At 44.7% G+C, this 20,018-nt stretch overlaps 1 protein-coding gene and 1 pseudogene across 1 annotated transcript in view; one reads left to right on the forward strand and one right to left on the reverse strand.

Moving 5' to 3' along the window:
- LOC129859814 (28S ribosomal protein S9, mitochondrial-like) overlaps positions 1 to 3,711 on the reverse strand; it is a 28,390-nt gene extending 24,679 nt beyond the window's left edge. The window contains exons 1-2 of the mRNA XM_055929941.1: positions 3,569 to 3,711; positions 2,715 to 2,897 (exon numbers count right to left, since the gene is read on the reverse strand). Coding sequence (XP_055785916.1) covers positions 2,715 to 2,897; positions 3,569 to 3,667 — 282 coding nt within the window. The 5' untranslated portion in view covers positions 3,668 to 3,711. The remainder of the gene's footprint in view (positions 1 to 2,714; positions 2,898 to 3,568) is intronic.
- Positions 3,712 to 4,428: 717 nt separating this feature from the next.
- LOC129859812 (NACHT, LRR and PYD domains-containing protein 3-like) lies at positions 4,429 to 13,993 on the forward strand (annotated as a pseudogene).
- The last annotated feature ends 6,025 nt before the right edge of the window (positions 13,994 to 20,018 follow it).

Below are 20,018 nucleotides of genomic sequence, written 5' to 3' on the forward strand. Positions count from 1 at the left end.
GCATGCTGCAGCCTTTTGGGCTGTCAGGACGAGGGGAATCAAAGAGAGAGAGAGGGAGGGAAGGAGAGTGAGAGGTGGAAGAGAGAGAGGCAGGTGAGGGGGAGGTAAAAAGAAGAAGACAGGGGAGGAGGAGAGTGGAACACTGTGCCAGATGAAGGCAGCACCTGTTCATTTCATACCCTAGGCTGCAATATGGCAGAGTCCCCTAGGGAGAGACAGAGAGAGGGGAAAGGGAGAGACCTTCTCCCTGCCACAGATTTCACTGTGTTGTTCACAGCACTCTAGATTCCTCCACTCTGTCTCAACTTCATCGATGTCAATAAACAACTTAGAGAGTACTGCTACACAATAGTTTCTGCAACAGTGCCTAATTTCGAAACTAAGTTTCCCTTTTATTATCTCAACTGCTAACACTTGCATTGTTTGCACTAATAAGAATGTCACATCAACTGAACCAGAGTCAACAACAACACACAGGCGCAAATCTCCCCTAATTCCCCCTCCAGTGGTACCCCATTCCCTCTCCAGTCTCCCCCATTCCCTCTCCAGTCTCCCCATTACCCCTCCTTTTCCCCTAATTCCCCCTCCAGTGGTACCCCATTCCCTCTCCAGTCTCCCCATTACCCCTCCTTTTCCCCTAATTCCCCCTCCAGTGGTACCCCATTCCCTCTCCAGTCTCCCCCATTACCCCTCCTTTTCCCCTAATTCCCCCTCCAGTGGTACCCCATTCCCTCTCCAGTCTCCCCCATTACCCCTCCTTTTCCCCTAATTTCCCCATTCCCTCTCCAGTCTCCCCCATTACCCCTCCTTTTCCCCTAATTCCCCCTCCAGTGGTACCCCATTCCCTCTCCAGTCTCCCCATTACCCCTCCTTTTCCCCTAATTCCCCCTCCAGTGGTACCCCATTCCCTCTCCAATCTCCCCCATTACCCCTCCTTTTCCCCTAATTCCCCCTCCAGTGGTACCCCATTCCCTCTCCAGTCTCCCCCATTTTCCTCTCCATTCTCCCTCATTTCCCTCTCCAGTCTCCCTCATTTCCCTCTCCAGTCTCCCTCATTTCCCTCTCCAGTCTCCCCCATTTCCCCCTCCAGTCTCCCCATTACCCCTCTTTTTCCCCTAATTCCCCCTCCAGTGGTCCTCCATTCCCTCTCCAGTCTCCCTCATTTCCCTCTCCAGTCTCCCCCATTTCCCTCTCCAGTCTCCCCCTTTTCCATATATCTACCTCTCCTCCACTCATCTGACGACGGGACGCTCCATGTCACTTCCTGTTACAAAGCCCACTGCTAACAGTTATATTAATTAGATAGGATGAAGGTTAGAGACTGCCAGGAAGTGAAGAATCATGGGAAATCAAACTAAATGAGTGGGGCAAACGAAGCTAATGGATTCTTCCTTCGTAATGAATAAAACATGGGATGTGTGTGTATCAGGCGTTGCTAATACAGTGGACACAGCACATTACACAGTGCTGGCCCCTGCTGAGTCTGTCTGTGTGATCAGATCCAGGTCTTATTGTTGATTTTCATAATGACTATATGTGCACATCTTATGGATACCAGAATAGTAGAGGTGCACAAGTTGTTTTGAAGTAGGTCACTCTGTAATGATTTGCACGACCACCGTGCGTCCCACACGTAATGGTAATGTAGGTGGGTGTTTACAGTTTTGAACGTAATATTCCCTTACTACTGTCTAGGTTCCAACCCGGCCTGATTGTACATATTCATTTAATTATTGATGCCAACATGTACCTCCCTGATTATTGAATGTGCATAAAGTGTAGCTTTTTGTACGGCCATGTTTTGTAGAGCATCCACCCCCACTATGCGTCGTATGTGTAATGATTATGTGGGGTAAAATGTGGATATATTAGGGGATGGGATAACGAGGTCTACTTGACCTGATGAAGATCCGTGTTGGATCGTAACGTTGTCATTAAAGGTGGTAATTGGGGGCAAATTCAGTGTGCGGCCCTTTCTGTTCTTTTCAATTAAACTTCCTTACCCCATCACCTAGGTGTTTTAAGGACATGCGTATGACCACAAACTGCTTTACACAGCCCACTGGTAAGTGCTAACAGTTCTGTTCATTATATAGAACGATGGTTAGAGACCGCCGGGAAGTGAAGAATCATGGGAAATCAAACTAAATGAGTGGGGCAAACGATGCTAATGCATTCTTCCTTCGTAATGAATAAAACATGGGATGTGTGTGTGTGTGTGTGTGTGTGTGTGTGTGTGTGTGTGTGTATCAGGCGTTGCTAATACAGTGGACACACCACATTACACAGTGCTGGCCCCTGCTGGTGACTGTTAGAGTGTGTCTGTGTGATCGGCTACACCAGATGCTGCTGATGGCATGCAGAGACAGACCAGAGACAGACCAGGAATTAAACTAATATGGCTGGAAAACCGCCTTAAATACATGTGACATCTCCTGTGAGAAAGAAAGCATAATTTATCTACTCCAAATAAGGTGCCACCTTTCTAAACATAGCCAAGCCAAATGCATATCTCAATTGAGTTGAGGGGGGACACCATAGACTTATTGAGGTATGAATCTATCTCTGATTGTAGGGTAAGGACAAAAAACTGCATTACACTACATCCCTCTATCGAAAGACAGGAGTTGTACAGGAGTTAGAATATTCAGAGAGGTACATGTTGGCATCAATAAGGAAATTCATATGTTAGACATCAGTGCAGTCTTTCTTACATCAATGTCCCCCTGAGTGAAGGTCTCGGGGTCCTCTCCCATCATGTTGGCTAGATGTCTCTTCCCGATGTTGAACTCCTCCACCTGCTTCTTGATGAACTCCTCCGAGAACTTCTCTGGGCCCGCTGCAGCCAGGTTCTTCCTGTGGAGCACAGCACTCACACATAGCTGTCTGGACAGCACCTGGAGGAAAGAGGAGGTTCTTATGTTAGGATACATACTGTAGTATAGAACTGGTGCTTTTATAACCCAGGGCCTTGGTTTTCACAGGGATAGATGAATATCCGTTATCTGGGCTAATAGACCGTCTCTGTAGGTGGCTCTGGTCTTTTAGGTGCATTCAATTAGTCTGAAACGGTGAGATTTGGCATTGACAAATAGACCAACTGATGTGCATTTGACAGCAAGGTATCCACTAGTAAATGGGACTTGGATTAACGTAGTACAACTGATGTGCATTTGACAGCAAGGTATCCACTAGTAAATGGTACTTGGATTAACGTAGTATAACGTTAGCTAGCTATGTCAACAAGCTCTGTGAGGCTTAGCTAACTAAGGTTCTATTAAACCAAAATATTGAGCCTTGTATGTCCACTATGTTCATGTAGCTAGCTAGCTATGTCCATTATGGCATGCATGTTGAGACAAGAAGAACAATATCTAGAAAGTCAACTAGCTAAGTTACTTAGCTAGCTGGCTGTCTTACTTCAATGACAGTTTACATGTGAGCTAGTTGACAAGGCAGCGCATTGCTACTATCGCTTAGCTATTTCAAGGACAACTCAGCCCTTCCCTGCAGTGCAGCCCCGTTGACATTACCGTGAAAACATGCCGAATTAAACTCTTGGCTTTACCTGGCGAGTTAAATTTGACGAGACTGTGTTAACATTGAAGCAGCAATTGCCGCATTTCCATAGAAAAGATCCCACGGTTCTTCCACTGGAGGCCGCCATGTTTGCTGTACGTCGCTCTCGTGAAAACAGGAAGTACGTCGATAGCAATGCATTTTTGTTACAATGCAACTGTTACAATGTTGCTACATTTCATTTCTCACAGTATATTTGGCAAAATTCGGATACAAAGTATTTGTTTCCACAAAACAATAACCGTATTTGATAAATCCATAGAATAACTAGAATAAATGTATAGGTTGTTCAGTCCCTTTGTTGCATCCTACAATTAGTTGAACAGATAGGTATTATAACAAATATGTGATTTTATTATTATTCTTTACAATGGGATATGAGGGTAGCATTCATAATTTTGGTCAACGTTTCGTGTCGGACCCTACATAGTAGGGAACATTTAAACTGGTACAAATCACCCAACCCTACTACACCTGTTCAGCTGAGCTACGAAAACTAATCCAAGCTGGAAGCTATCGGACCACATAGACTGCAGAACGATTTGTTGACATGGTGAGTTTTTTGGGGGGGGTTAAATAACAAACAGCTATACAACTATAAAACTTTACCACTATAAAACTATGCAAACTACCATACAACTATAAACTATACAACTATACAGAAGTATACTATAATAAAATGATTCACTATGCTTCAGCTGTGACATAAGTGTTGGATACTTGGACTCCCCCTTCATGGATTTAAAACCATATAGGATTGTTGTAGGCATTGGCTGGAGGGAGTTTCCAACATTGCTAGTTTCCAAATGTTAAAATACTGAACTTTTCCTTTAAGAAACTCTTCTCTCCACTGCGGCTTCCTGGTGTTGTGTAAGGTCCCCCGGAAAAGTTAACAGAGTAAAAAAACGATTTGTTGCACATGATCTATTATGAGACGACAAAGTAGAATATCATCTTCAAAACGGAGATGACATAAAGTAAATATTTCAGAAATGAATCCACACGGCAGAGTGAGTTAATTGAGTAAGGGTTATATAGTATAAGGGAGAGTAGTATCGCCTGGACTAAGTAAGAGAACAGTGACTTAATGGTATGTGTTAAGTCTGACGTGGATCAGTACAGACACTGTTAAAGGGAGGTAGTGCCTCACAATGTTTTTCTTTAAATGTACTTTTTATCAAACCAGTTTGTTAGCTCTATATGAAGTGTTTGTGTAGTTAATTAACTTGTACTTGGTGGAGAGGAAGGGCTTACGGATGGACATGAGGAGATGGGTTATGAACTGTGAGCAGTGGTGGAAAAAATACCCAAATGTCATACTTGAGTAAAAGTAAAGATACCTTAATAGAAAATGACTGAAGTAAAAGTGAAAGTCACCCAGTAAAATACTACTTGAGTAAAAGTCTAAACGTATTTGGTTTAAAATGTACTTAAGTATCAAAAGTAAATGTAATCACAAATATATACTTAAGTATCAAAATTAAAAGTACAAATATACATCTATTAAAATTCCTTATATTAAACAAACCAGACGGCATGATTTTGTTGTTTTACGGATAGCCAGGGGGACACTTCAACACTCAGACATCATTTACAAACTAAGCATTTGTGTTCAGTGAGTCTGCCAAATCAGAGGCATTAGGGATGACCAGGGATGTTCTCTTGATAAGTGTGTGAATTAGACCATTTTCGTGTCCTGCTAAGCATTCAAAATGTAACTAGTACTTTTGGGTGTCAGGGAAAATGTAAGGAGAAAAAAGTGCATTATTTTCTTTAGGAATGTAGTGAAGTAAAAGTTGTCAACAATACCTCAAACTACTTAAGTAGTACTTTAATGTATTTTTACTTAAGTACTTTCCACCACTGACTGTGAGTATATTTGGGTGTATACACTTGAATTCTGTTTGATGTACAAACATATTCACCAACATTCTTCTCTCTGTTACAACATGTTTAGGCTTACAGTGGTGAGACAATGTTGGGGACCAACTGGTTCCTACAGGGAGGAGGTGGATCAGTGAAACACTTTGTACCTTGACTCTCCCTTCAGTTCACCAGACAGCAGAATGAAGAGCAGAGCTTCACACAAAGGGGAGAAATAAATTAATGATCACTACTGTAAGTTGTTGGGTCGTGTGTAATATGCTAGTGATACAGTGCATTTGGAAAGTATTCAGACCTCTTGACTTTTTCCACATTTTGTTACGTTACAGCCTTATCCTAAAATTGATTAAATCGTTTTTTCCCCTCATCAATCGACACGCAATACCCCATAATAACAATGCAAAAACAGGTTTTTAGACATTTTTGCAAATGTATAGAATTTAAAAAAATGTCAATATTACATTTCCATAAGTATTTAGACCCTTCACTCAGTACTTTGTTGGAGCACCTTTGGCAGAAATTACAGCCTCGAGTCTTCTTGGGTATGACGCTACAAGCTTGGCACACCTGTATTTGGGCAGTTTCTCCCATTCTTCTCTGCAGATCCTCTCAAGCTCTGTCAGGTTAGGTGGGGAGCGTTGCTGCACAGCTATTTTCAGGTCTCTCCAAAGATATTTGATCTGGTTCAAGTCCAGGCTCTGGCTGTGCCACTCAAGGACATGCAGATACATGTCTCGAAGCCACTCCTGCTTTGTCTTGGTTGTGTGCATAGGGTTGTTGTCCTGTTGGAAGTTCAACCTTTGCCCCAGAGTTCCTGAGCGGTCTGGAGCAGGTTTTCATCAAGGATCGCTCTGTACTTTTCTCTGTTCATCTTTCCCTCGGTCCTGACTATTGTCCCAGTCCCTGCTGCTTAAAAACATCCCCACAGCATGATTCTGTCACCGCTATGCTTCACCGTAGGGATGGAGTTTCCTCCAGACGTGACGCTTTGCATTTAGGCCAAAGAGTTCAATGTTGGTTTCATCAGACCAGAAAATCTTGTTTCTCATGGTCTGGGAGTCCTTTAGGTGCATTTTGGCAAACTACAAGCGGGCTGTCATGTTCATTTTACTGAGGAGTGGCTTCCGTCTGGCCACTCTACTGTAAAGGCCTGATTGGTGGAGTGCTGCAGAGATGGTTGTTCTTCTGGAAGGCTCTCCCATCTCCACAGAGGAACTCTGGAGCTCTGTCAGAGTGACCATCGTGTTCTTGGTCACCTCCCTGACCAAGGCTTTTCACCCCCGATTGGTCAGTTTGGCCGGGGGAACAGCTCTAGAAAAAGTCTTGTTGGTTCCAAACTTCTTCCATTTAAGAATGATGGAGGCCACTGTGTTCTTAGGGACCTTCAATGTTGCAGACATTCCCCAGATCTGTTCCCCAACACAATCCTGTCTCGGAGCTCAACGGACAATTCCTTCGACCTTATGGCTTGGTTTTTGCCCTGACATGCACTGTCAACTGTGGGACCTTATATAGACAGGTGTGTGCCACTCGAAATCATGTCCAATTCATTGAATTTACCACAGGTGGACTCAAGGATGATCAATGGAAACAGGATGCACCTGATCTCAATTTCGAGTCTAATAGCAAAGTGTCTGAATACTTATGTAAATAAGGTATTTCTGTTTTGGATTTGTAATAAATTTGCTAACATTTCTAAAAAACTGTTTTCACTTTGTCATTATGGTGTATTGTGTGTAGAATGATGAGGAAAGCATTGTATTTAATCCATTTTAGAATAAGGCTGTAATGTAACAAAATGTGTAAAAAGTAAAGAGGTCTGGATTTCTGAATGCACTGCATGTTCAAAGTGTTGTTTTTCACTTAGCCAGTAATGTCGGTTATAGACACTTTCTAGCTTGAGTCGCAAGAAAATACCAATCCTGGTCCTGGAAAGCTAGGTGTGCAGGCTTTAGTTCCAGCCCAGTACTAATACACCTGACTAGCTACAACGGGGAGACTGTAATGATTCTCCCGGGTAGGGGAAATGGCTTGGATGCATTCGACTTTTAAGAATGCTGCATGACTACCATGGCAGATGAGTCATGTGTATCTAAAGTCTATTGCAGATAACTTCCTCATGTCTTATCCTCAGTGATCCAAAATGTCTTCTGTTGCTGAGCTTCTGCTGGCCACTCTGGAGGACCTGCTCGAAGTAGATCTAAAGATGTTTAAATGGCGCCTGACCCAGGACGTGCTGGAAGGCTTTCCTCACATTCCAGTGAGCCAGCTGGAGAATGCTGACAGACTGGACATTACAAACACGATGGTGGAGACCTACGGTCCTGAGGGAGCTGTGAAGATCTCACTGGAAATCCTGAGGAAGATGAATCAGAACCAACTGTCTGATACGTTAAAGAACCAGTACAATGAGGGTGAGACAACAGAAGCAGCAGGTTAGACAATTATACTACGTTTCAGATTATTATCATTTTTACGTAACAAGCAGCGACACGTGGCAGGCAGCAGAAAATCCCAGACGAAATTGATGTACTAAAACAGCTTTCTCTCTCTCTCTCTCTCAGCCCTGAGTGCTCCAGTGGTTTTAGAAGTCAGAGGTAAGCTGTTTGAATCAACACAACAGCACCCAGAGGGCAGAATTTGAAACGTGCATATGTCGTGTTCACACACTATTGGAGTTATTGGACGGCAGGTAGCCTAGTGGTTAGAGCGTTGGGCTGGTAAACGAAAGGTTGCTGGATCAAATCCCTGAGCTGACAAGGTAAAAATCTGTTGTTCTACCCCTGAACAAGGCAGTTAACCCACTGTTCCTAGGTTGTCATTGTAAATAAGAATTTGTTCTTGACTGACTTCACTTGAACAACCCTCCCAGTCGCAATTATAAGTGGGAAACTCAGAGAAAATGTTGTGGTGATTGACCTTTGACCTTCTCAACCAAATGACAATAAATCTGTTTTTGACAACTACGACATCATCAATATGGATAATGTATCTAGTTTGACCATATTGTCAATGTTAAGCAAGCTTGCTAACTTTATTATTAGTAACGTTATCTAGCTTATCAAGCTAGCTGTATCACAACCAGCCGTGATTTGGGCGGCGATGGACAAATGGGCGAGCGTCGTCCGGGTTTGGCCGGTGTAGGCCGTCATCGTAAATAAGAATTTGTTCATGCCGACATCGAGACATCATGTAAAATACGTCATATTTTGGTTATTATCTGGTAAAATAACCAGATCATTTATGGTTGCTAAAAAGACGTTTGACAAAACAACCTGACCAAAACATGTCATAATGACGTCAATACACACACACAAACAAACACATACCGTTACCATGGCAGTAATCTAAAAAGTAAACTTACTGGATCTTTGTTTTTTCTTGCTGTCCAAGACAAACTGAAATCCTACCTTAAGAAGAAGTACGGCTGTATATATGAGGGGACGTCAAAGGAAGGTGATTCCATCTACCTAGACCAGATCTACACTGAGCTCCATGTGATCGAGGGGGCCTGGGGAGGGGTCCGAGATGAGCATGAGGTCATACATCTGGAATCCAGAACACCAGCCACAGGAGAGGCCACTATTGAAGCCAACAACATTTTCAAACCCCGACCTGATCAAAAGAAGCCAATCAGAACAGGGCTTACACTGGGCATCGCTGGCGTGGGAAAGACTGTCTCTGTTCAGAAGTTTATTCACGACTGGGCAGAAGGAAAGGAGTACCAAGACATTGATTTCATCTTTCCACTTCCTTTTTGCCAAATTAATTCTAATATAGGGGATAAGGACTGCAGTCTGATTGAACTGCTTCATCAATTCTTCACTGTCATGGGACCGGTGAAGACACTGGGGGAAGGTTCTAAAGTTCTGTTCATCTTTGATAGTCTGGACGAGAGTCGACTTCCTCTGAACTTCAACAGTAAGGTTCTGACAGACGACACAAAGCCAGCCTCGCTGGACCAACTGATTACAAATCTCATCACAGGAGAGCTCCTCCCCTCTGCTCTCATCTGGATAACCTCCCGACCTGCTGCAGCCAATCAGATCCCTCGTCAACACATCCACCAGTGGACAGAGGTACAAGGGTTCAATGACCAACAGAAGGAGAAGTACTTCACAAAGAAAATTAGTGATAAGAACCTGGCCAGCAGAATCATCAACCATGTTAAGTCATCAAGGAGCCTCCACATCATGTGCCACATACCAGTGTTCTGTTGGATTTTAGCCACTGTTCTAGAGAAGCTGTTGGATCAAGAAAAGGGAGTGGAGATTTGCCCAAAACCCTGACTGAGACATACTTACACTTCCTGATCTTTCAGACAGACAGGATGAGAGCAAAAGGGAATTCCGTAGGAAGTGACAACATAGTCCTCAAACTTGGAGAGCTGGCATTTCATCAGCTGGAGAAGGGATATCTTATCTTCTATGAGGAAGACCTGACCGAGTGTGGCATTGGAGTCAGAAAAGCATCCGTGTACTCAGGTTTGTGCACCGAGATCTTTAAGGTGGAGGGGAGGACCAGTCAGAAGACAGTGTTCAGCTTTGTGCATCTGAGCGTCCAGGAGTGTCTTGCTGCTGTTTATGTGTTTCTCACATTCATAAACTGCAATAAAAACCCACTGGTCCAACAGAACTCCTCCCTTTTGCGGAAATTTCGGAAACACCAACCTATGATGAACTTACTCAAGAGTGCAGTGGACAAGGCCCCAAAGAGTAAGAATGGACACCTGGACCTGTTCCTCCGTTTCCTTCTGGGCCTCTCACTGGAGTCCAATCAGACTCTCCTACAAGGCCTACTGACACAGACAGGAAGCAGCTCACATACCAATGAGGAAATAGTTGAGTACATCAAGATGAAGATCAGGAAGAATCCCTCTCCAGAGAGAACCATCAATCTGTTCCACTGTCTGAGTGAGCTGAATGACCATTCTCTAGTGAAGGAGATCCAAAGATACCTGAGCTCAGGAAGTCTCTCAGCAGCCAAACTGTCACCTGCACTGTTTTCAGCTCTGGTGTTTGTGTTGCTGTCTTCAGAAGAAGAGCTGGATGTGTTTGACCTGAAGAAATACTTTAGATCAGAGGAGGGTCTTCTGAGGATGCTGCCAGTAGTCAAAGCCTCCAGAACAGCCCTGTGAGTAACTGTTAGGACATTTTAAATACTGATCATCAGGAAGAAATATTTAAATGAATATATATACACTGCTCAAAAAAATAAAGGGAACACTTAAACAACACAATGTAACTCCAAGTCAATCACACTTCTGTGAAATCAAACTGTCCACTTAGGAAGCAACACTGATTGACAATGAATTTCACATGCTGTTGTGCAAATGGAATAGACAAAAGGTGGAAATTATAGGCAATTAGCAAGACACCCCCAAAAAAGGAGTGATTCTGCAGGTGGTGACCACAGACCACTTCTCAGTTTCTATGCTTCCTGGCTGATGTTTTGGTCACTTTTGAATGCTGGCGGTGCTCTCACTCTAGTGGTAGCATGAGACGGAGTCTACAACCCACACAAGTGGCTCAGGTAGTGGAGTTAATCCAGGATGGCACATCAATGCGAGCTGTGGCAAAAAGGTTTGCTGTGTCTGTCAGCGTAGTGTCCAGAGCATGGAGGCGCTACCAGGAGACAGGCCAGTACATCAGGAGACGTGGAGGAGGCCGTAGGAGGGCAACAACCCAGCAGCAGGACCGCTACCTCCGCCTTTGTGCAAGGAGGTGCACTGCCAGCGCCCTGCAAAATGACCTCCAGCAGGCCACAAATGTGCATGTGTCAGCATATGGTCTCACAAGGGCTCTGAGGATCTCATCTCGGTACCTAATGGCAGTCAGATTACCTCTGGCGAGCACATGGAGGGCTGTTCTACCCCCCCAAAGAAATGCCACCCCACACTATGACTGACCCATCGCCAAACCGGTCATGCTGGAGGATGTTGCAGGCAGCAGAACGTTCTCCACGGCGTCTCCAGACTCTGTCACGTCTGTCACATGTGCTCAGTGTGAACCTGCTTTCACCTGTGAAGAGCACAGGGCGCCAGTGGCGAATTTGCCAATCTGGTGCTCTCTGGCAAATGCCAAACGTCCTGCACGGTGTTGGGCTGTAAGCACAACCCCCACCTGTGGACGTCGGGCCCTCATACCACCCTCATGGAGTCTGTTTCTGACCGTTTGAGCAGACACATGCACTATTGTGGGTGTCTTGCTAATTGCCTATAATTTCCACCTGTTGTCTATTCCATTTGCACAACAGCATGTGAAATTTATTGTCAATCAGTGTTGCTTCCTAAGTGGACAGTTTGATTTCACAGAAGTGTGATTGACTTGGAGTTACATTGTGTTGTTTAATTGTTCCCTTTATTTTTTTGAGCAGTGTAAAATAGTTATACTCCTATGCTACTTCTCAAATAACATGCTGTAAAATCTCAAATTGTCTATTTTAAACATCTCATTTAGGCTGAATCAATGTAACCTCTCAAACCGATGCTGCAAAGCGCTGGGCACAGCTCTCATCTCCTCACACTTGAAAGAGCTGGACCTGAGTGGCAACGACCTGCAGGATTTAGGAGTGAAGCTACTCTCTGCTGGACTGGAAAGTCCACAATGTAAACTGGTGACACTGAAGTGAGTGTTCCTGTACTTGTTCAACAAGTAATAATTGTTCATTAGATCAACATGTGTTTAGAGGCCAATTTCAATTGAATTAACTTTCAGTTTCAATACTGCAAAACAAAAGTCCTGTAAAACAAACTTTTAAATCCACATCATTTTCATTTTCTCCAATAATTAATTCAGCAATTATTTTTTAGCAGTATTTTAGCCATGCTGATAGGAATATAACTATTTTAGCAATACTTTAGTTTTCCTCGTTGTTTGTGAGCAACATGGTTTAGAGGTGTCTGAAATAGTTTAGTACCTTATCATAATCCAATGTGAACATCACATTTTAGACTGAAGTTTAATCCATATCAACTTTGAGAGAAGAAGCAAAATGCATCTGTCATTTTTGATATTCATGTGAAATCATGGTGCAGGCTGTCAGGCTGTCAGGTCACAGAGGAAGGATGTGCTGCCCTGGCTTCAGCTCTGAGGTCAAACCCCTCCCACCTGAGAGAGCTGGACCTGAGCTACAATGACCCAGGAGACTCGGGAGTGAAGCTGCTCTTTGCTATACGGGAGAATCCACACTGTAAACTGGAGAAACTCAAGTATGCTGAGGTTTTGGATCAATCAGTACTCAGTTTAACACAATGTATTCCCCAGTATGTCTCCTTCCTCTGTGTGTCTACAGTAAAGTGTGTGTGTGTGTGTGTGTGTGTGTGTGTAAGACTAATTGACTGTCTGCTCCTCTGCTTTTCCTATAGTGTGGACCATGGTAGAGGGTGCAGGTTAAAATCAGGGCCCCAGAAATGTGAGTTTTTTATTTAATGCATGGACATAGGCTGTGTGTGTTGGACCTGGGTTTAATGCATGTGTTCGATTATGTGTTGTTTAAATGCTTATTTTCTGTGTATTTTCACAAATAATGTGGCCCTAATCAACTACTTCTATTGGAAGTACTTTAAAGTATTTTTAAAAAACATATTCCTGAATACATTATTTCAAATTCCAAACAGACCCGGGGTCAAATGCATGGGAGTATTTAAATGTTTGTGTAAATACTGTGTATTTTCAAATACATGCTTTCCAAGTGTTTTTCCCCCCAAATACAATATATTTAAATCCTGGTCTCCCCATTTAGATGCCTGTGATCTCACACTGGACCCAAACACAGCACACAGAACCCTCTCTCTGTCTGAGGAGAACAGGAAGGTGGAATGGACCTGGAAGGAGCAGCCATATTCCGATCACCCAGAGAGATTTGAGGACTATGAACAGGTGCTGTGTAGAGAGGGTCTGACTGGGTGCTGTTACTGGGAGGTAGAGTTGAGTGGGAGGGCTTGTAACATATAAAGGAATCAGCAGGAGAGGAAAGGGTCCTAACAGTCGGCTTGGAGCCAATGACAAGTCCTGGAATCTGAACAGCTTTTATGACAGCTACTCTGCCAGGCACAATTATAAGAGAACTGACATACCTGTCCCCTCGTCCCGCTCCAACAGAGTAGGAGTGTATCTGGACTGGCCGGCCGGCACTCTGTCCTTCTACAGCGTCTCCTCTGACACACTGACCCACTTGCACACATTCCACTCTACATTCACTGAGCCCGTCTACCCAGGGTTTTATGTAAGGGGTGACACAGGGACTGTGACCCTGTGTCAGGTCAAATAACCTCCTGTATCCTGGAGTAACACCAGAGTCTTCAGAGAAGTCATACTCCTGTTCAATCACATCTGGGTGACCTGATGGGATACGTTTCACTCTAATCAGGACATGAATGAGTAAGTTAACATGAATATACCGTACATCTCTAAAGTTGACTGACCTTGTAACTAGAATCACCCCACTGCTGTAAAAACCTCCAATTTAAAATCTCTAGTTGTTATTGCTTTTCCTTATTGTTTGTAATAAAATGTTTCTAGAACGTTCAGTTTTTTTAACGTTCTACTTTTAGATACAATAAGCAGAGGTGCTGTTGGTGTCTTTCAATATTTTACTAAAGTAGGATACATAGTACATACCACAGGAGGTTGGTGGTTCCTTAACTGGGGAGGACGGACTCGTGGTAATGACTGGAGAGGAATCAGTAGAATGGTATCAAATAACATAAAGCCTTTCCATTTACTCCCTTCCAGACATTATCAGCCGTCCTCCCCTCAACAGCCTCCTCTGGTACAGACACTTATTTGATATTATTGAGAGACTGAGGCACAAGGCAGTGAGCAGCAACAGGTTACAGTACATGAATTGGCAAGGGTAAACATCACTTCATAGGTCTATTAAGTAGGATGCAAGTCCAGATCATTTCTGCATCTAGAAGAAGAGGTAAGTACACTGCAGACCTGGTTTGACTTGTTTTGTGTGTGTGTGTGTGTGGGTGGTGTTTAGAGATCAATGCTGTGTCTTCACTGAGATTACTTTGATAGAGTTGGAATAGGAATTCTGGGAGATGAATCAAAGTGAAGGGGCGCAGACTCCCGGCCCGTGCCAGTCGATATGGTGGCGTGGTTAATTCGCCTAAGGAAGGCTGTCGTGGAGCTAATGATAAACGGTGTTGGCCCCGGTTTTAGCCACGAGCATGCTCCTGCTCACAAAGAAAAATACTGTTCGACCTGTGGTCTCTAATTCACAGTGGGGGGTGAGGGGTGCCACATAAATCAAACCTCTGCCTCAGTCCCACTCTGACAGGACAGGGGAGCCTCAGCAGATTGGGTTGAGGAGATATTCGTGTGTGTGTGTGTGTGTGTGCGCGCGCGCCGAGGAGAGAGTTCTTCATGTGTAAACTGTGAAACATGACACTAGGTTGTAATTACTGTGTTTTATTAAATGACAGCATTTTATTAATCTGGATTTCTGCGTTTAGTTAAAAATATATCTAAATAGATAATAAATACCTTGCCAACTGTTAGACTGAAAGACATATACTGTATAAGGAGAAGTACATTCATTTATTGGGCCTATATTATGGATGCCTGGTTGCTTGTTGGCACATCTATGATAGGCTACCTCACTCACAGTCATTAGGAAATTGGCTTTCATCCAATCCAGTCATTGTTCCATATGGACTACCAAGGCATTCCAGCAGACATTCATCCTGAAAGACACTGCCACAACAGACAACGATGACCTCCAGTCACTATGATGGCAGATTGAGTGACACTTATTAATTGTTGGCTATGGCCCACAAAATGAACCACGCAATAAGTAATGGGGATATGAACACACAATATGGCTATGTGCCAAGTCTTCTTGCTTCATCATCTCCACCACGTACGTTTCCAGGCTGGTCTGGCTGGCGAGGGAGGAGGGAGAGGGCTTACCAGCGAGCCAAGGCTTTATTCCTGTCGTCGTCTCCTCTGCGCTTTACGCTGATTCCCTAATATCCTTAGTGCCCTGTGCCGTGGATAAGCCCATCCCGCTGAAACATGGCTGTCATGCCTATAAGCCATTCATCGCTTTAAGAATCCATTATGGTCCATCCACAAACATGGACTCAGAGGGCCAGTCTGCACAAGCTCATTTTCCCTGGTATTTACCCCACTGATATGTAACAGAGAACCTCCTATACATCACAATGGGCTACAGGGGCTGTTGCAACACATTTGTGCATGGCCAGTAAATGATCAATGGATTCCCTTGGAGTATACCTTGTACTAGCTATATTATTACCATTCATGTGTATGTATCTACAGTATGTATATTAGTAAAGATTCCACCAAGTTAGACATAGACCGTTAGAGAGGTTGTCATACAGTGTTGTGGGAATGAGAACATGTCCAAGGGCTTCCTCCCCCAGCCTGTACTGATGTCCTCTAAGATAAGCTGGGTGATGCCCCTCTCCTCTCTAACCAAAGCCTAACACACTGCAGCAGGAGACAGCATCAATACATCAAAGACATGATCTCCCTCTCTATATGTCTACCTATATACCTGCCTACCTACCCTGCTACCTACCTACCTATCCGCCTACCTACCTACCTACCCGCCTACCTACCTACCTGCCTGCCTGACTGACTACCTGCCTACCTTCCTGGCTACCTACCCGTCTACCCGATTGCCTGCCTGCCTACCTACCTGTCTATCTACCCACCTACCTACCCGTCTACCTACCCGACTGCCTGCCTGCCTACCTACCTGTCTACCTACCTACCCACCTACCTGCCTACCTACCCACCTACATGCCTGCCTGCCTACCTGCCGACCGTATTTATTAATAGTGTTTCCTATTCCCCTCCTTGGCTCTCTCGTTCCTCTGGTACTCTTTCGTGACAAACAGGCTTGTAACCACCTACATTAATTCAAGACCCTGCTATTCTCTGTCAAGAGTTCCCCCAACTCATCCTTCATAGAGAATGCTTTGCATAGTGTAAACCGCTTGTCTCCTCTTAGTGTGTGTGTGTGTGTGTGTATGAGTGTGAGGGTGTGTGTATCCCCCAAATTGCTTAATAACTAATCTCAAAGGAGAGGCAGGCGTGAGGTGAGTAGAGAGAGAGAGAGAGAGTTGCCCCCCCCCCCCCCCTTGTGGAAACAGGCGTATGCTTTTGTCATGGATGCCAGCGCACCACACATATCCCCAGGCCTTCTTCAACAACCCCCACCCTCTCCCTCATTCAGGAACAAGCATGTGTACCCAAGCCAACACTGATTGGCCTCTTATCTGTTGTGAGTTGAGGGAGGGAGGGAGGGAGGGAGAGAGAGAGAGGCAGGCAGTGATTGGAAAAGGCAGCCTGGGGATATGAGGCGACCACATGGTGTCGCAGAGCCAGCCCAGTGAGCAGGCTTCAAAACACACACACACACACATTCAGAACAACACACACACAGATGCACACACGGTGCCACACCTGAACAACTAGTATATTAGTACACACATACCAAAAGTTCAAAAGGAATGTTGACCATTTTGTCCAATTTAAGTTTTCATACAGTATTAACACATAGGCCGACATGGAGTTACCTTGTTGTGATAAACAGGCTGTGTGTGCGTGCATGTGTTTGTGTGTAAAACCCCATAGTACCATTTGAGCCCAGAGAGCAGCCGTCCCGGTCCTCGCCCCACCATGGCCCCTCACTGAGGGCCTCGGTTAGCAGCTGGGGTGCAGGACAGTTTAGGCTCTGACCTAATGCATCTCTAATGTGGCCAGGCACTAATCGCCTAGCTTGGCCTGAGGCCAGTCAGACTGCAGCCAGCTTGTCTTGACCAAAACGCTAAATAGACGAGCTGAGGTAATTGTTGTCATTCTATAATGCCTGAGGTCAAAAAGCCTATTTTGCCCACCACCACCTTAGCCAGCCTCAGGGTATAGGCAGCAGTGCCAAGATGAGGAGGGTGGTGGTGGGTGGCATTGGTGGCCAGAGGGTTATAGTGGTTCTAATAATGGATGACTATTCCACTCCTAACCAACACTTCCCTTCAGTCCTTTGTCTCCTTATTCATTCTCTCATGGCAAAATGGTTTTCTATCAACCCTGTAGTACAGTGGAGGCTGGTGAGGGTAGGACGGCTCATAATAATGGCTGGAACGTCGCAAATGGAATGGCATCAAACACATGGAAACCATGTGTTTGATGTATTTGATACCATTCCACTGATTCTGCTCCAGCCATTACCAAGAGCCCATCCTCCCCAATGAAGGTGCCAACAGCCTCCTGTGTTAAAGTACCCTCAAGCTCAACTCTGGACCTCAAAGCCAGTTCCACTGCCTGTTTTCATTGTTCCTCTGTAATCAGGGACTTATGGGACCTGGGACACCAGGTCTAAATCAGCAGAAAACCAGCAGACTCCATACCTCGTAGGGTAAGAGTGGAGTACCCCTGCTATAGTGGATATTATTAATTTAAATGTTTTTATTTAACCTTTATTTAACTAGGCAAGTCAGTTAAAAACAAATTCCTATTTTACAATGACGGCCTACCCCGGCCAAACCCTCCTCTAACCCAGAAGACGCTGGGACAATTGTGCGCCGCCCTTTAGGACTCCCGATTACGGCCGGTTGTGATACAGCCCGGGATCAAACCAGGGTCTGTAGTAACGCCTCTAGCACTGAGATGCAGTGCCTTAGACCGCTGCGTCCAGACTACTCTGCAGTAAACCTCTGGATTACTATTAGACCTTCCATCAACAGTATTGGTATTACTATCAGTGTGTCTGTGGTCTTTGACTAATCCCCCAAACTGATCATCAGTGATCACTGATTCCCACATAGAATCTGGTATGAGATCAAATGTCCCCGATCACTCTGCTGTGGCCACGGCCATTTTCCCACCCGTCCCGCTGAGCCACACAGTCTCCTACCGTGAAGACTGTTTAGCTAGATATCCTATCTCTGATGGCCATGAAATCCCCCCTCACAGCTGATCAAAGAGCAAAAGCATGAAGTGGAAATTAATTCACACTCGTGAAACCTTTTAATGAATAGAGACATTCTGCGGAGCGGAGACATAAAGCTGAACTGTCAGCGATTACCTGCTGGAATCAGCCTTCATCAATATCAGGCTAATTACAAAACACTCCTGGCAGGCCGTGAAACGAATCGACCACTGAGACAGATTGGACCGCGGCAGCTATAGATGTCCACAGATATTAGTCTTTTTTAGCAAGGGCCCATAGGGAGACGGGGAGCCTGGCTGTCCTGCTGAGGAGAGGAGAGCTGGCTGGGAGAGCTACATTAAGCTAGCCACCCTCAGACTGAACATATGGATTCACATCTAATGTCTTATTGGGGCTTCAGCCCTGGAGGTTTCTCTAGAGATCTTGACAATGAAATAGTAAACATGATTTAGTATGACAAGATATAACAAGCTATGATATAAAGTAAGTTACTATATAATACAGGATAACATCACACGGTTTACCATTTTCTAAGATAACACATGGTATTTGTCAGTTCTTTTAGCTCCTATGCTTCTCTTTAGCTGTTGGACTTTCTGTCTTAGTTATGGGATGTCTCTGTCTGTATGGGTTTAAGTGCGACCATCAGGTGTCTGTGTCCCTGGAGTGGACCAGTGTGGCTCCCAGACCAAGCTTGGCTTCCGTCTATCATATGGAACCACTTTGGAGACCCCTCCCGCTCGCTCTCTCTCTTTCTTTCTCTCTTTCGCTCTCGCGCTCTCTCTCTCTCTCTTTCTCTTTCTCTCTGTATTAGGTTTCCCCCATGAAACAAACTGAAGGGGTTACTTCAGTCCTTTCCCATGATAAAATAAAGAAATAGTCTCTTTTTCCTGCTCCCTCTTCCACCGGACAGTTTTTTTTCATTACAGGTGAGTGTGGAGGTGGAGGCAGAGGCAGGGAGTCCCTGCACCGGAGAGAGGGAGCAGCAGGAAGGAAGTCATTACAGCGTTGTGTGGAGAGGGGCGCTGGGGGCCCTGGGAGCCAGCTGGCGGCGGTTTGGGAGGAAGAGGTGCGCGGGAGGGGGGACCCAGACGGGACAGGGGAAACCTGAGCCCCTGGAAATAGCTGCGAATGCCCTAAGAAAAACTTAGGGCAACTTAGGGCAAAGCCGCCCGCCTCGTCCCATCAACATTTCCCATAATGGTCTCAGCCTGCAAATAGGATGAGTAGGGGTCTCCCCACAGCTTTCCCCATACCCTACACCAGAGACACTTAGAGAGACAGGACTCATACACATACATGTACGTACACACAGACATCACTAATAAAGCAGTTGGGTAACTTTTTTTTCTTTTTCAAGTTGAAACAACTTGTTTCACAGTGAGCTTATCTTACTTATTGTAACACCTGAAGGATTTCACAATCAAATCAAAAGCATGCCTACTTTATGCCTGTGCTGAATCAGACTGTTGCTAGTTGGAATGAAGACCTATCTGGGCAAATAAATATTCAGATATTTGAACATGGAAGTTGAAAGTCAGGGAAATTCCAGTCTGTGTGCAATGTGGTTGTGTGAGCTTTTTGCCACTATATTCATATTGTTTTCATTTTGCCTGCGGTTGGAT

Source organism: Salvelinus fontinalis, chromosome 7 (genome assembly GCF_029448725.1).
Source record: "Salvelinus fontinalis isolate EN_2023a chromosome 7, ASM2944872v1, whole genome shotgun sequence".
Classification (NCBI taxonomy): Eukaryota; Metazoa; Chordata; class Actinopteri; order Salmoniformes; family Salmonidae; genus Salvelinus; species Salvelinus fontinalis.